Genomic DNA, 17,967 nt, shown 5'->3' with positions numbered 1-17,967 from the left:
AAAGAGGGTCCCCCCAGCCGCCTGAGCCCAGCCGGAACAAAAAGTTCCGGCCAGCGCTAAGGGCTGGATCGGAGGCGGCTGACGTCCATGACGTCACTCCGCTCGTCGCCATGGCGACGAGGTAAGCGAAACACGGAAGGCCGCTCATTGCGGCCTTCCGTGTTACTTCTGGCCGCCGGAGGCGATCAGAAGAACGCCTCCGGAGCGCCCTCTAGTGGGCTTTCATGCAGCCAACTTTCAGTTGGCTGCATGAAATAGTTTTTTTTTTATTAAAAAAAAAAAACCTCCCGCAGCCTCCCTGGCGATCTTAATAGAACGTCAGGGTGGTTAAATCTTTCAGGCAGGGAAAGATAAAAAAGATAAAAAAAAGGAACAGCATAGTTATTTGTGTGCTAGGCACTGTATATACACAGTCTATCTCATGTAACATGTCACCTCGGGTATCCTTTAAACCTCCCCCCCCCCCCCCCCCCCACACACACACACACACACTATAACAGGCTAAGATTGACACCATTAAAGGGAATGTCCAAGCAAAATAAAAAAAGAGTTTCACTTACCTGGGACTTCTACCAGCCCCATGCAGCCATCCTGTGCTCTCGTAGTCACTCACTGCTGCTCCAGTCCCCCGCTGGCAGCTTGCCGACCTCGGAGGTCGGCGGGACGCATTGCGTACATTTTTACGCATTCCCGCTAGTGCAGGAACATTAACACATACATTTTTACGCGTTACTGGTTCAATGCGTAAAAATTTACGCATTAAACCAGTAACGCGTAAAAATGTATGTGTTGATGTTCCTGCACTAGCGGGAATGCGTATGTACGCAATGCGTCCTGCCGACCTCCGAGGTCGGCAAGCTGCCAGCGGGGGACTGGAGCAGCAGTGAGTGACTACGAGGGCACAGGATGGCTGCATGGGGCTGGTAGAAGTCCCAGGTAAGTGAAACTCTTTTTTATTTTGCTTGAACCTTCCCTTTAAGAAGGCTCTGTGGTTTTACAAGAGCTAACTGTCCCAGAAAGCTCTCTTTTAAATTCTGAAAATCTATAATGCTACTCCATAGTGTGAATCTTGAGGTGGCTTTTAAGACTCGCCGTTTGGGCAAAACATTTATCACATTCTGAACATCTGTATGGCTTCTCTCCTGTGTGAGTCCTCTGGTGGCAGACGAGCGAGGATTCTACATTGAAGGACTTATCGCACTCAGAACAAGAAAACGGCTTCTCTCCTGTGTGGATTCTCTCATGATTAATAAGGTGTGCTGCTATTCTGAAGGACTTGCCACATTCAGAGCATGAAAATGGCTTCTCTCCCGTGTGGCTTCTCTGGTGTCTGAGAAGTGCCGTCTTTCCAGAAAAACCTGTGTTACATTCAAAGCAAAAATATTTCCTCTCGCCTGTATGGATCGACTGGTGATCGATAAGGTGTGCCCTCTGAGTAAAACTCTTGTCACATTCATTGCAAGAGAATGGTTTCTCTCCGGTGTGAATCCTCTGGTGAGCGGTCAGGTGTTCTTTAGTTCTGAAGGACTTTCTGCACTCGGAGCAAGAGAACGGCTTCGCTCCAGTGTGAATCCTCTGGTGAATTCTAAGATGATCCTTTCGAGTGAAACCTTTTCCACATTCAGAGCAGGAAAGGGCCTTTTCCCTGGTGTAGATCTTCCGGGACTTTCTAGGTTCTGACTGATGGATGAAGCCTTCATCACACTCAGAGGAAGGACACACCTTCTCTTCGCCGTGGATTCTCATGTGAGCTGTAAGCTGTGACTTATCACTGAAACGTTCCTCACACTCTGAGCCCCAATTTGACTTGTCTACTCTGTGACTCGTCGTCTGATGATAGAAGAATGCTCAACGGTAAAACCCTTTCATCGTTTCCCTTAAAACAGACTTGGCTTTATTTCACCTAGAAGGAAATAAAAATTGTCTATTTAGAATCATGGAATACTAATAACCATTTATAAACATTGGTGATCGGACATACAGATCACCAGATTCATGCTCTATGGTGTTAAAAGAAAAATTAAATAATAATAATTGGGTTGCCCTTTAACTACCTGAGGACCCTGGGCTTACACCCCTGTAGTGACCAGGCTATTTTTTGCAAATTAGGCCACCACAGGAATTAAATACACATCCGAGGAATTAAAAGAAAAAAGATGTACTTCATCCAGCCCCTGGCACCCGATATGTCCCTCGCTGCAGCTCCAGTGTGCCGGAATCCCCTCCATTGGAGATGCTAACCTCGCCTGGTCAGAAGTATTGCAACTGCTCAGAACACTCCAGGCCATGGGAGAGCGATTGCGAGCGGCGCTCGAGCAGTAGATGCCAACCTGGTGAGTTTGGCATCTGCAACGGAAAGGATTCTGAGACACTGGAGCTGCAGCGAGGGACATAGCGGCTGCCAGGGGCTGAAGGAAGTCTCAGGTAGGTAGATCTGTTTTTTTGTTTCGTTTTTTACCTCAGACCTTCCCTTTAAGACTCAAAACCGTGCATGCGCTCCAACGCTCCCTGCCATGGTGATCAAGGGGTTGCGTCACTAGGTCAGTGCATATGCAGTAGTGCATGACTCAGCTGGGTTTCAGACTTCACCGGGACCTGACAGTGGATTACTGATGGGGACTGGGAGGACAGCGAGGGGCCTACAAGACTACTTGTGGGGCTGGAAGAAGACCCAGGTAAGTAAAAGTAAACTGTTCAATCCCGTCTCAGATATCCTTTAATATAATTAGTCAAAAATCAGATACTTATGTAGGAAGAGGAAAGCCTCTGTATCCCATGTCCTCCTCACCCCTACTGCTGCTGCCAGGGACCCTCTTGAAGATCGAGACGACGTTCATTCTTTATGCACAAGTGCGACTGTGCTGCTTGCATGAGTACAGCCACACACCTGTGCGTGTTCGAGCTGCTCGGCTAACTGTGCAGGCATGGCCATACTTGCACAGGCACAGTACGGCCGCGCTCCTGCATGAAGATGAGTGTGGTCAAGATCAGAAATCCAAAAAGCTCTTATTGGATTTCTTTCAAGGGTCTGCTCTCGGCAACAGTACGGTCCAGGAGAACGTAGGAAGTCTGCAGAATCCAGAGGCTTCCCTCTTCTTTGGTAAGGATTTAGTTATGTTTCATGTTATTTTCTTTGGGTACACTTTAAGTCGATGTTCACTTTATATCTGTTAATTACCTAGTGCTAAGTTGAGTGCCTTTAACTTTTCAACGGCCGTCTAACGCCAATTGGCGTGCAGTCCTGGGGGCGTGTTTTGCAGGAGATTGCGCGCCGACGTGCTCACATCTCTGCTTCAACGACGGAGCTCCGCTCTGTCATCAGTCCCCCAGAAGCGATCGCTGCTAGGAAACTGTTAGAAGGCGAAACCGCTGTCTATTTACTCTGTACAGCGCTGCGATCTACGGCAACGCTGTACTGGGGACAGCCGTGTGACATAGCAGATCACTTCCCTACCCCCCAGGAAGACAGCTGTCTTAGGCTGGAGCCTGACAGCCGATCGCGCTGATTGACTGGCAGGGGGGGGGGGGGGGGGGGGGACAGTTGAGAAAAAAAATTATAGTAAAAAAAAAAAAAAAAAAAAAAAAAAGGGAAACAAATATTTATAAAAATATTTATAAAAAGCAAAACAAAACCAAAAAAAAAAAAAACATTCTGGGAGCAATCAGGTGGAAATCACTTGTGTGCTGAGTTGTACGGCCCTGCAGCGAGGCCTTTAAGGACAACTGTAGTGAGAAGTATATGGAGGCTGCCATATTTATTTCCTTTTAAACAGTACCAGTTGCCTGACAGCCCTGACCTATTTGGCTGCAGTAGTGTCTGAATAACACCAAGAACAAGCATGCAGCTAATCTTGTCAGATCTGACAAGAATGTTAGAAACACCTGATCTGCTGCATGCTTGTTCAGGGTCTATGGCTAAAAGTATTAGAGGCAGAGCATCAGCAGGAAAGCTAGGCAACTAGTATTGCTTAAAAGAAAATTAATATGGCAGCTTACATATCCCACTCGCTTCAGTTGTCTTTTAAAAGACCAATGTTGTGGGGGAAAAAAATAAAACACACACACACACACACACACACACACGTATGTTTCTTCCAGAGTAAGATGAGCCATAGATTACTTCTTTCCTATGTTGCTGTCACTTACAGTAGGTAGTAGAAATCTGACAGAACCAACATGGCCTTTACTCTTTATAAATACACCCCTTGAAAAAAAATGTATACAAAGATGCTGGCCAGCCTCCCTGCACACTGCCAGGGCAACTGCCATTCACTAAGTGCTTTTGAAAATAAAGAAAGCCCTGAGAATCCCCCATGAGGAGATGGGCTAGTCCAAAACCTGTTGGTTTCTGCTACTCACTGTGACAGCAACATAGGAGAAAAACAATGTATGGCTCAATTTACTCTGGGAGAAATGCACTTCTTATCTGTATATGTTTACATATATTTTCAATGTTAAGATTTTCACGACAGTGGTCCTTTAAAGGGGAACTGAAGAGAGAGGTATATGGAGGCTGTCATGTTTATTTCCTTTTAGACAATACCAGTTGCCTGGCAGCCCTGCTGATCCTCTGCCTCTAATACTATTAGCCATAGCCCCTGAACAAGCATGCAGCAGATCAGGTGTTTCAGTGGTTCAGACTTATAAGTCTGATCTGACAAGACTAGCTGCATGCTTGTTTCTGGTTTTAATCAGATACTACTGCAGAGAAATAGACCAGCAGGGCCGCCAGGTAACTGGTATTGATTAAAAGAAAACAAACATGACAGCCTCCATATAACTATCTCTTCAATTCCCCTTTAAGGCAGAGTTCCCCAACCCTGTCCTCAAGGCCCACCAACAGTACATGTTTTGCAGAAAACCACAAACATGTAGAGGTGACACAATTAGCATCTTAGCAGAGCTGATTAGCTACCTCTGTGGATTTCCACAAAACATGCACTGTTGGTGGGCCTTGAGGACAGGGTTGGGGAACACTGCTTTAAGGGGATCTGAGCACTAAATAACATATGGAACAAACCTAAGCATAGGGAGGTTTGTAAATAGTGTGGACTGTTGGGGAGGTAGAAAGCATTACTTTCCTATGGGGGCTGCTCTCTAGCAAATCCCCCCCCCCAAATCTTCTATCATCTTCTTCAGCCAGACCCACGGCTGCAGCAGATTCCAGCTCCTGCAATGCATGAGGGAACAGAGGGGCGTAAAGAAGATCGGTGAAGCCTCTGGACTATCCTGATGCTTCACTTTACCGAGGTAGTGTTTTTTCATCACTTCCAATATGCTTTATAAAAAAAAAAAAAAAAAAAAAAAGGGGTTGGTACTTCAGATGTAGCTGGCAATGTTACTAGGTTAACTACTTACAGACCGCGCTAATTGAAACCTATAAGTACACTAAGAAAGTAGTTACCCGGCACTCAGCTTGGTGGGGGTGGAAGGTAATGCCTGCGTACTACCAGACCTTCTCAGAAACGTCAAACCTTAGCACGTATGTGGTGGTCTATGACGTCAGCGTAAGGGCGTGCTTCCGGTAATTTATGTGGAAAACATGCTGATACATTAGGTACAAAAAGACAGTCCAGGCACTGGCCCTTTTACAGCTTTCATTTCTGATTCAGACCATACATGCGAATAAAGGCAGCTTCACATACATGTTTGGCAAGATACATCAAACCTGCATCCGTCGGTGCTGATGGGGTGGGTGGGAGGCTGCTGATCAGGGGGTGACAGGACAGCACTACAGCTGTTTCGTGCCAGTGTGGCGCTTCCTCACGTGCACTGTTCCTGGGAAATTGAAATCTACGCCCTGTTTTGATGGCTATCTGGCTGCCAGGGCGTAGATATCAATTCACTGCCACAGCGCGCATCCGCCGGTTTCATCACTCCCGCCACTGAATCACCGCCGTCTCCCGTCACAGCGCACTTACCCTACCTGTCTCCATGACGGCAGAGGCCTGACCCTGGCTTTCAATGTAAGCAACTCCCATTGGCTTACATCGAAAGACATAGCCAGGAGCCAATGAAAGCAGCTCCTGACCGGCTCACAGGAACTCTGCCATCATAGAGAAGGCAGAGTGGGTGGCCCAGGTTCCCGGCAGTGACAGCGGTCGCAGCGGGTATGTGCGGCAATTCCTCGGGATTCCGACGTTTCTGTACCAGCGGTCTCTGGTCCGTAAAGGGGCAGAGACTGCTGGTACTTGAGTGGTTAAGGATAGGTTCAAAGTGGGCGTTGTATTCCCTGTAAAAACAGAACACTACAGCATACAATGGAATGGGAAAGTCACACCGCATTATGTAGCATACAGGCAAATTAGAAAAGCATGCTTCACTGCCACGGTTCTAAGGAAACCTATGATAAATATAAAGAAAAGCATTTATACTTACCTGTGGTTTCCTCCAGCCCCCTATAGGCCACTCCATTGTCCGCCTCAGTAAATTCCCCAGTTGTGCTCCACTGCGCTTGCGTAGTCCCGTCTACACGTTCCCCCATGGCCTGGAGTTTTCTGCACATGCGCAGTTTGCTAAGACTGTAACTACACAACACGTACAGAGGAGTGCAATCAGGGGCTGCGTGCCTCCGGGACCGTGCATGTGCAGTGGAGCGCGACTGGGCATTTACCAGAGCAGAAAAGTAGAGGAACCGAATGGCCAGGCAGTACAGCAAGGGGGGGGGGGGGGGCGTCAGACTGGAGGGGGAAGCCTCAGGTAAGTAGAAATGGTTCCCTTTATTTTACCTCAGGTACACTTTAACCACCCATGTGGCCGCGATATTAACCTGGCCGCGATCCCCGAGACTTCCGCCATAGCTTTAGGTGTTGCTATGGCGACGATCGGGCATCAACGTCATGCGCAGTTCCGATCGCCGCCATAGCGATGATCGCCGCCATAGCGATCCCTGGAGGCTATGGAGAGGCTGCGTCGGTGCGGCCTCCTCCCCCCCCCCCCCCCCCCAGCGATCGGGGGATCAGAGCGGGGCGGCGGCGCTCGGAGGGGTGATGTAGCTAGCCAAGTGCTAGCTACACCCCCTCTGAAAATTTGGTAAAAAACAGGACACTCCAGGGCCTGAGAAATCCACCGCGGCGGTAATGGACGAGCTCAGTGCGTTATTGCAAAACCTGCATGTTAAAGTTCCACATAGCAATGCGGCTATTGCACCGCACCACAACGCACCACTTTAAACATAGCCTTACAGCAGCCCCACTAGGAGCTGATGTGACCCAAGATGGCAGAAGCAAACTTTCCCACCTGATAACTTCTAGTAAATCCAGTCCAGGTTTGCAATATCACTTATGCTGGCCAACCATGTAAATGAATCCACAATAATGTTACTAGATTATCTACAGGATACAGAAGCAGCACAGCACACAGCTATTCTCATACATGCCTGGGACAAATACTAATGTGTCTGCAAAGTCCTCTGATACCTGTATAGCAGTTGGTCTTGGTGTGGTAAATTGGTGAGTCCTGCAGCCAGCAGCTTCCTATCCCAGAGACACAGCACAGATCTGCTGCTCAATACAAAAACCCACACACTATAAATAGCACAGGAAGAGGGGAAGAGGGATTTCCTGTTGTGTCATGTGACCTGAGAGGACTACAGCTGGGCTCCACAGAGAAGTCTTGTTTACACAGCCCTAAAGCCACGCCCCTTCACATGCCTGCACTGACTATACTCAGGCAGTCTCCTGCCCACTGATCTACCTCTGCAGATATATTTTACAGAACAGCAGCACTTCCAGGGGCATAGCAATAGGGGGTGCAGAGGTTGCGACCGCATCGGGGCCCTTGGGCCAGAGGGGCCCCAAAGTACCCTCCCTCAACTGCAGTATTAGCTCTTTATTGGTCCTGTGCTCTTAATAATCACTTCTATAGATGCTTTGAATAGTGGTAATCCTTAACACACTGTTCCCCATCCCCTTCTTGCACCTCTGACACTGTAGTTGCCATTGGCAAGTTTTGGTGCACCGTTAAAATTGATATGTATAGAGTGCTTGGGGGGCCCCATTGTAAAACTTGCATCGGGGCCCACAGCTCCTTAGCTACGTCACTGAGCACTTCCATATATGCACACTTAAGTAGGATCATCAAAACATCAAATGTACTGTATCCAAAACCAACTGTGTCTTCTAGTGACTGTTAAAATGTGCTATAATGCAGTCATTTCCTGCACAGTGCTATTGTATACTGTCTCTTTTCTAAAGGATAGAAATACTAAATGTGCCCATACATCTCTCGACTTGGCGGCTGATCGACCATCGGATGAAAATTGTTGCCGCCAAGAGCATGCAAGATCGACCATGTGACCAATTTTGGGATGAAACTGGCCACATGTATTGATCGGATATGCTGGAAGATGTCGGGCTGCCGTGGTCCATCGTGTGCACGGAGGTAACGGCAACCAAAATCAGGCCAAGCGACTAAACCCCCGGAATTGTTCCCCAGTGTATAAATATACCCCCTGTGTTTGCAATTATAAATTACCTGTCCTGTGCCACCCACCACTCAGTACCTGTCTCTGGAATCCGCCGTTCTTCCATTACGCAACTGGCGCTATGCGCAGGGGGTGTGTATACAGCTAATGGAAGAGAGGGGGTTTCGAACACAGATGGGCAGCACAGGACAGGTAATGTATAAATGCACACAGGGGTATATTTATGACTCTGCCAATTCCCGAGAGATTCAATGCTAAAAATCGATTGGGAATCAGCCTGTGCTGTATGGGCAGCCGACAGAGCTCGCTCTAATCAGATTCGATCACAGAGAGGATTTGCTCTTGATCGAATCTGCCCATCATTGCTAGATGTATGGCTACCTTTAGGGCCCTTTTCAACTAGCAGTCGCTAGAGTTTGCGGTAAATGCTAGCGATAGCGATTCAGCAAAATCTTTTTTTTTTTTTTACCGGCGATTGCGATTTTGCTATTCACTGCATAGCATAGCAAAATCACGGCAAAAATTGTTCCATGGCACGAAAATTGCCAAAATTGAATCGCGGTAGTGGTAAATACTGCCGCGATTCCTATGTTATTTAGCAAACCCTAGTAATTTTAAAATCGCTAGCGGTTTGCGATTTTGTGATTCAGCAATCGCAATCACCCTAGTGGAAAAGGGCTCTTAGGCTTGGAACCCACTACAAAACGCTATCGCAATCGCTAGCGTTTTGTATGAGTGGTTTGCAAGCGATTTCATGAGCGTTTTCAGGAGTGATTTTAAAAAGTGTATTCAATTTGCCAGCGGTTATGTAGCGATTAACGATTAACGTTTTAATTCTGATTGGTCCTTTCAAATAATTTTAATTTTGTTACAGTGTGCAGTAACTTCAAAACGCTAGCAAAATCGCTCTGTGCCGGTTTTGATGAGCGATTACGCCAGCGTTTATATACTTTACATTGCAGAATGTAGGAAACGACCGGCACCATCTGTAGTATAATACTCTTTTATTTGTTCAACAGCTACAATTGTTGAGGTGTGCTCCACCACATACAACTACATATACTTTACATTGCAGAAACGCAAACGCTAATCGCCAAAAATGCTGCATGTCCTGCGTTTTGCGATTTCGTAATCGCAATCGCTCCAGTGGAATTTGGCCCATTCATTAACATTAGCTGAGCGTTTAGGGAAATCGCTAGCGGTTTTAATCGCTCCCTAAATGCTCATAAAATCGCTCTAGTGGATTCCAGCCCTAATATTCTACTGCTAATAGCAAACCTGCGATTTCACAATAGAAAAAAAGTTACCTACCTCGCTAGAGGGAAGCGTCTCGATCTTCCAGAGGCTTTCCACATCTTCCTCAAGACCACCTCTGCTACCCGGGAACCTCTGAAAATTCACGGGTGCGCCTCATCTGCGTGGACGAGCTAATGGCCCACGCCTGCCCAGTAGAAATTTTGGCCATTTTGTGCATTTTTTAAAATGACTGGTTTACTTTAAAAGAGCCTACACATATGCCAGCAGTTCTCATACTGGGTGTCGCGGTGCCCTGGTGCACCACAAGTACTTCCCAGAAGCCGCAGCTTGGTCCCAATGCCTGGCGCATGATTTTGTCGGCACATGTAAAAACATTTTTTTTGATGGCACATGCTGATTGCTGTACTTGACACTCACACAGCAGAGCCATCAGAGCAGCGCCACCCCTGAATGGACATGTGAGTGGACAGCTCTCATTGGTCCATTGCATACTGGTGAGCGGATACATTAGAGCAGAGCCATCAGAGCTGCCCCACCCCCAGACCCCACCACTCCAGGGATAGTGATGGGCCGAACCACCGATTTTAGGTTCGCGAACCGGGTTCGCGAACTTCCGCGGAAGGTTCGGTTCGCGGAAAAGTTCACGAACCGCAATAGACTTCAATGGGGAGGCGAACTTTGAAAAATAGAAAAAATTATGCTGGCCCCAAAAGTGATGGAAAAGATGTTTCAAGGGGTTTAACACCTGGAGGGGGGCATGGCGGAGTGGGATACACGCCAAAAGTCCCGGGGAAAAATCTGAATGTGAAGCAAAACAGCGTTTTAAGGGCAGAACGCAGCGTTTTAAGGGCAGAAATCACATTGAATGCTAAATTGCAGGCCTAACGTGCTTTCAAACATCTTGCATGTGTATACATCAATCAGGGAGTGTAATTAGAGTACTGCTTCACACTGACGCACCAAACTCACTGTGTAACGCACCGCAAACAGCTGTTTGTGTAGTGACGGCCATGCTGGACTACTGCGCAACATGGCGAGATTGCTCTTCCTCACTCAGTGATGTCAGGTAATGTGTGACTGCCTTCTCAATTTTCCATGGCATTGTTAAAAAGCTTACGTTTTGTTTTTAAATTACATTTTCTACTTGTAGCGGTACTTGTTCAGTACCGCTACAATGAGAATCCTATGGAGGCGGGCAAGTCTGGCATTGTGACCCCGGGTAATGGCCGGGGAATGAGGGATGGAATCCGGTGTGGAGCCTGAGCAACGGCTACCACTACACATCCAAGGAGGGCAGCAGTCAGGCATGCACGCCCGCCCCGAGGTAGTGACCAAAAATAACAATACAGGAGGACTATCGAGGGCTTGCTGTATTTGAAATGAATGTACTTTAAATCCTTTAACGAGAACCAGTTATGGCGGGCAAAGATGACACCACATTCCTTTCACGAGAATCCTATGGAGGCGGGCAAGTCTGACATTTGTGACCCCGGGTAATGGCCGGGAATGAGGGATGAAATCCGGTGTGGAGCCTGAGCAACGGCTACCACTACACAGGCAAGGAGGGCAGCAGGCAGGCATGCCCGCCCCGAGGTAGTGACCAAAAATAACAATACAGGAGGACTATCGAGGGCTTGCTGTATTTGAAATGAATGTACTTTAAATCCTTTAAAGAGGACCAGTTATGGCGGGCAAAGATGACACCACATTCCTTTCACGAGAATCATATGGAAGCGGGCAAGTCTGACATTTGTGACCCCGGGTAATGGCCGGGGAATGAGGGATGGAATCCGGTGTGGAGCCTGAGCAACGGCTACCACTACACAGGCAAGGAGGGCAGCAGGCAGGCATGCCCGCCCCGAGGTAGTGACCAAAAATAACAATACAGGAGGACTATCGAGGGCTTGCTGTATTTGAAATGAATGTACTTTAAATCCTTTAACGAGAACCAGTTATGGTGGGCAAAGATGACACCACATTCCTTTCACGAGAATCATATGGAGGCGGGCAAGTCTGACATTGTCACCCCGGGTAATGGGCGGGGAATGAAGGTTGGATTCCGGCCCGAAATGGGAGCCTGCTGAGACCCATGCTGTAGCTGCCCTGACCGTGCTTTGCAGACCAGGCATCTGTGATCAGATGGACCCTTGACCCAGCGGAAGACAAACCAAGTCGAAAGCATTTGCCAAGAATGTTTTACGGAGGGCAAGTTTTTTGCCTTTTTTTTCAATTGTTTGAAACTGTAGATGGTTGTATTTTTAAATTGTTTGAAAATGTAGATGGTTGTATTTTTAAATTGTTTTAAAATGTAGATGGTTGTATTTTTAAATTGTTTGAAAATGTAGATGGTTGTTACATAGTTACATATTTACATAGTTATTTTGGTTGAAAAAAGACATACGTCCATCGAGTTCAACCAGTACAAAGTACAACTCCAGCCTGCTCCCTCACATATCCCTGTTGATCCAGAGGAAGGAGAAAAAACCCTTACAAGGCATGGTCCAATTAGCCCCTAAAGGGAAAAATTCCTTCCCGACTCCAGATGGCAATCAGATAAAATCCCTGGATCAACATCATTAGGCATTACCTAGTAATTGTAGCCATGGATGTCTTTCAACGCAAGGAAAGCATCTAAGCCCCCTTTAAATGCAGGTATAGAGTTTGCCATAACGACTTCCTGTGGCAATGCATTCCACATCTTAATCACTCTTACTGTAAATAACCCTTTCCTAAATAAATGGCTGAAACGTTTTTCCTCCATGCGCAGATCATGTCCTCTAGTCCTTTGAGAAGGCCTAGGGACAAAAAGCTCATCCGCCAAGCTGTTATATTGCCCTCTGATGTATTTATACATGTTAATTAGATCCCCTCTAAGGTGTCTTTTCTCTAGACTAAATAAACCCAGTTTATCTAACCTTTCTTGATAAGTGAGACCTTCCATCCCACGTATCAATTTTGTTGCTCGTCTCTGCACCTGCTCTAAAACTGCAATATCTTTTTTGTAATGTGGTGCCCAGAACTGAATTCCATATTCCAGATGTGGCCTTACTAGAGAGTTAAACATTATGCTAGCATCTCGAGTTTTTATTTCCCTTTTAATGCATCCCAAAATTTTGTTAGCTTTAGCTGCAGCTGCTTGGCATTGAGTACGATTATTTAACTTGTTGTCAATGAGTACTCCTAAGTCCTTCTCCAAGTTTGATGTCCCCAACTGTATCCCATTTATTTTGTATGGTGCTAGACCATTAGTACGTCCAAAATGCATGACTGTACATTTGTCAACATTGAATTTCATCTGCCATGTATGTGCCCATATAGCCATCCTATCCAGATCCTGTTGCAATATGACACTATCTTGCTGAGAGTTGATGATTCTGCACAATTTTGTATCATCTGCAAAAATAGCAACATTGCTCACTACTGCAACTACTAGGTGTCACGATTGTGGAACTTTCCCCGTGATCAGCGCACAACGCGTGCGCTGACACGGCGGAGCTCCTCCACAAGCGTATAATTTGCAGGAACCCAGCAAAAGGTGCTATGCACCTGTAGAGGGAAATTCCTGTCGGCAGATGGCGCTGGGGAGTGCAGAGGAACCAATCCTCTGTACCTCCACAAGTGCCAGACAGGAATTGTACGAAGCGCAGAACGCAATCGCAAGAGAGGCGATTGCGAATGAGATTGAGCAAAAGGGATAGGTTGTATGTGTGTGCGCCAATCCAGTCGCCCCTCCGCGACCGCGCACACACAACAGCAGATACGAAATAGGAACGCGATCGCGAGAGGTGACACAAGGCAGAACAGAATAGAATACGAGGGTAGCAAAGGCACAGCAAATACAATAAGGAGATACGGAAAATAACAACCGCTAGCTAACCGCGAACACCGCACTCATTCGCAACAGAGCATGCGGTTATGCGCGATCTCCACGTGATAAGCACAATAGAGACAAGCACGCCTAACTAACCATAAACAGACAAACATGAAACAGAGGACGCGAGTGCTTGCTTAACGGTTACCTCACCGAGCCTGTAGCAAGCGCAGCGGACAAGACAGACACACGAAAAACAAGAACTAGGCAGGAAGGATCCTGCCAGAGCAAGTGTGATCCAAGCAGGAACACAGATCAGAAAGATCCACAGCCGCTAACGCTAGCGGCTAGTGCGATCTCAGCAAGACAGAACGATTCGCTATCAACCGCCGTTGGTGACAGCGCAATCGCGACCGACAAGACAGAACAGAAGGATCCCCAGCGCTCGCACAAAGTAGCTAGCGCGATCCCAGGAAACAGAACAGAAGGATCCCCAGCGCTAGCACAAAGTAGCTAGCGCGATCCCAGGAGACAGAACAGAAGAGATAGCTGGTAGCAACCGCTGCACCAGCTATACTCCAAGAACAGAGATCAGAACCATTTCCTGTCAACCACCATAGGAACAGGACAATGGCAAACAGGCAAGACAAGACAGAACAGGCAATACAGATAATACAACCTGACTGGGCTAGAAGGGGAGCCTAAAGCAACCCCCAGGAATTAACTATACTAGATAGCAATGGCTGACACTCCAGCAGTGTCCATCAGGAACTGAGCATGGAAGGGAAATGACCAGCAAAGCATTGTGGGAAAGACATAGTACTTATAGTACACGCCTCCAATGAATGTGGCCAGGCAATTTGCATAACAACGTATGCAAATTCCTCTGCAAGCACAAGCTGCAAAACTGACAGAAACTCTTCTTTCCAGAGTCCTGCAGCATGCAAACTTACACAATGGTCAAAGGGCTGCCTGTCTGCACAGGCAGCTGAGCAAATCATCACAGTACCCCCCCTCCAGGGTCGAATTCCAGACGACCCCCAAAACTGCTATTAGCAACAGACTCAAACTGAAGACTCATGAAGGTCGGGGCAGCCCGACAAGGTCCAATTCCAGAGTCAGTCCACCCGAAACCGACCTCATCGGAAACAGAAGCCACCGAAACATGCCCATCAGTACTACCAGTCTCAGTATAACACCCATCAGGACTGTGAAAGCCAGAGAAGAAGCCATCGACACCCTCCAGACAATACCCACCACCTTCCAAGGAGCGTCTGAAAATACCAAACCTGCCACAATACCTGTTCGAAGTGTCCCTTACAACACAAAAGCCACCGTTGATCTTATCCAGGGTACCAAGCAAAATTTCCCCCGGAATCTCCCAGAACCTTTTGAAGCTCCACAGAGATCCCAAGAGGGCAGAACAATCACCAGGCTCACATGGAGAATTTCCAAGAACCCCCATGGAACCAATGACAATTCCGGATTCAGAATTACGAGGACCCCCATCAAGATCAAGACTTTCAGGGACCACTTCTGGGCATGCAAGCAGGCAGGCCATATCAGAGCATGTCTCCACCGAGGAAGCATCTGAGTACGCTGGTAACCGAGGCACACTTGGGCTTTCTGGGTCACAGAGCACACTGGGGTACACCAGCACAGGAGAAACCTCAGGACATGTCGGGGAACTGCCAACCTCAGAGTCCGACACGAGGAAACCAAAACCAGGACCGGGCAGAGAATCATCACGAGCAATGGTCTCAAGCACTAGACTTTCAAAAGAAGACTCGCACTCAAATTCAGAAATTTCTGTGACTGCAATATCATCATTGACTACATATGAGTGAAGCTCCACCAGAGCTGCAAAGGTAGTCAGCAAGGCAGCAATGCCTACGGAAGAGGGTAACCCCTCAGAAGAACTTGGGGGGCAGGAGACATCTCCTACAAGTTCTGCACCCTTTGGGAGGAACTCGGAGACTTCCAGAACATCCAACAAGACCTCAGGAGCATCATTTTTCAAGTTTTCTAAAAAGGATTCTGAACTATCCATGTTACAGGGCAAAACTGGAACTTTATTTTGTGGACAGGGCAGATGTCCCAGGAATGGTTCCACCATAACCTGAGACTGGATCTCATCATCATGAGGGGAATGTACAGGTATATTTACTGGAACACACACTGACTCCCTAACTTCATTCTCACTGTACCCAGAATTCTGTGTGGCAGTCAAACTAGCTTGTAACTCCAAAACTGCAGAAAAACAAGTAAAAATAGCAGCAATACCTAGACGAGCCTCTAGGGGCAGGGCAGGAGATATTGTACAAGGCAATGTTGACTCATCCAGAGTACAGGGTGGAGAGTCAAAACTTCCCTCAGAGCAAGAAAGGGACTCACAAATGTCAGTGTGATTGGACATCATATTGTTATTCATGGTACAGGGCAGGTTCAGAGAAAGCGTCTCTGAATAAGGCAAAGAGGGTTCAGCATCAGATTCGCAAAACCGAAGCGCTGTCTCACTCTTAGATTCGGCTAACAATGTCAAATCCGAGGAGCCAGAACGCAAAACCTGCGAATCAAAATTCACTTTAGGTTGTGAAACTGACGCTTCTATAGCGCAAACCTCCGCGATCTGCGGAGCAGACTGCAAGGCATCTAGGACCGAAACGCTGGAGCAACTGTCCCCAGGCAACGGGCCCTTACAGGTGTGAACAGGGTGAGACAGAGACTCATCTGCAGAAGAAATAGTGACATCAACAGGACAAGCTTTATTAGGCATATTAATTTTACTTTTGACGCTGCACAGTCGAGAAACTTTCCCCATAGCAGGGTCACAGACGGAAGATCTCAAAGATCTGTTTCTAAATGACAAAGGATCCCACACATCCTTGAGGAAACCGGCAGACTCATGCCGATCACAATCTGCAGGAACATCCGAGAAACAGGCATCAGATCGCACAGATTCAAACTGCACACTGTCAGGAGCGAATCCTTCAGGATTCGCACAGGAATCAACCACAGCGGCACACTCATTCATTTCAGATTGCACAAAGTCAAGACTCACATGCTTTACCCCAGAAAGGCAGGAACAATCATCCGACAACGATGTCTCTTTATTGGAATCAATTGGTTGGTGTGTGTGCAACTCATCCAAAATCGTTTGCCATACATAGATCACCAGATCCACATCATCCTTGTCACATTCATCGGCATCAATCAGAAGGTACATAGAGTCAAGACAAGCATTCAAGACATCTTCGCTTTTTGCGATGTAAAAATCGCAAAAGGCTTTCCAATCAAAATCGAATTCCTCCAGCAAGGCCCCAACATCCCAGGAAGCAAACGGGGGTTCAAACAGGCCAGTATCCAAATAATCTCCATAGGGGTGGAATTCAGGAACAAGAACAGATTTTTTAACTGCTTTAATGTAGTGTGCGATCCTACCTATAGCAGGATCCACATAAGCTTTGGATTGGGGCAGAAAACCTGGAAACTGATCAGCAGATGCATTATAAACATCATTATCATACTGCATGGTTTTGCCCATTTCAGACTTGACAGAAATAACCTCTCTATCTGTGGTTGCCATGGGCAACGGATCTTTCCGCTGGGAAGCCTTCCTAGATCTTTTACGTTTAGACTTAGGCCACATACAGACATCAGACCATAGTCTTTGGAAAATGAAAGATCACAGACCAATCTTACCACCCTTCATGTAGTATGAGAGCCATACTCTACACAGTCTTTTCTATGGAGCTGAACTCCCCATCAGATAGAAACCTTTGCAAGATGCTGCACACACAGATGCTGTACAGACACAAAAGATCAGTATCTGCAAAAGATCTGTTCCTACCAAAAATCCATCCCTGCAAATTGCAGTGATAGTCTTTGAGATCTGCAGATCATCATACACACATGATTTAACTGACATTCATCTGCAGATCAGATCCATCAGGATGGATTTTCAGATCTGTGGATGATTGCTTGATCTGCAGATGAATGTCAGTTAAATCATGTGTGTATGATGATCTGCAGATCTCATAGATTATCATTGCAATTTGCAGGAATGGATTTTTGGCAGGAGCAGATCTTTTGCAGATACTGATCTTTTGTGTCTGTACAGCATCTGTGTGTGCAGCATCTTGCAAAGATTTTTATCTGATGAGGAGTTCAGCTCCATAGAAAAGACTGTGTAGAGTATGGCTCTTATACTACATGAAGGGTGGCAAGATTGGTCTGTGATCTTTCAGTTTCCAAAGACTATAGTCTGATGTGTGTATGCACCCTTAGAGGCTTTGGATGGCTGCTTTATGGATGAAAGAGTAGATGGAACAGCTGATTGAGCTGCTGACAACAACTCATTAAGGGGGTATGGTAATTGAGGTAATCTCAGCCAATTGTGAATTAAAAAGGCCAAGAATTCCAGGGGTCTTTGACTCAGGGTGGTATGATCTAACACATCATAACCCCACATTGA

At 46.9% G+C, this 17,967-nt stretch overlaps 1 protein-coding gene across 3 annotated transcripts in view; it reads right to left on the bottom strand.

Annotated features, from left to right (window-relative positions):
* Window positions 1-964: 964 nt before the first annotated feature.
* LOC137562636 (zinc finger protein 501-like) overlaps window positions 965-17,967 on the bottom strand; it is a 268,798-nt gene continuing 251,795 nt past the window's right edge. For 2 of the 3 annotated variants that reach the window (XM_068274169.1, XM_068274167.1), the window contains one exon: window positions 965-1,903. In XM_068274169.1, the coding sequence (XP_068130270.1) occupies window positions 1,051-1,746 (696 nt within the window). In that variant the 5' untranslated portion in view covers window positions 1,747-1,903 and the 3' untranslated portion in view covers window positions 965-1,050. Of the gene's footprint in view, window positions 1,904-7,418; window positions 7,507-17,967 lie in introns of those variants that run through there. The other variant, XM_068274168.1, reaches the window with a different exon arrangement.

This window comes from Hyperolius riggenbachi, chromosome 3 (genome assembly GCF_040937935.1).
Source record: "Hyperolius riggenbachi isolate aHypRig1 chromosome 3, aHypRig1.pri, whole genome shotgun sequence".
NCBI lineage: Eukaryota > Metazoa > Chordata > Amphibia > Anura > Hyperoliidae > Hyperolius > Hyperolius riggenbachi.
Note: the sequence above shows the minus strand (reverse complement) of the source record. Positions and strands in the feature narration are given on the sequence as shown.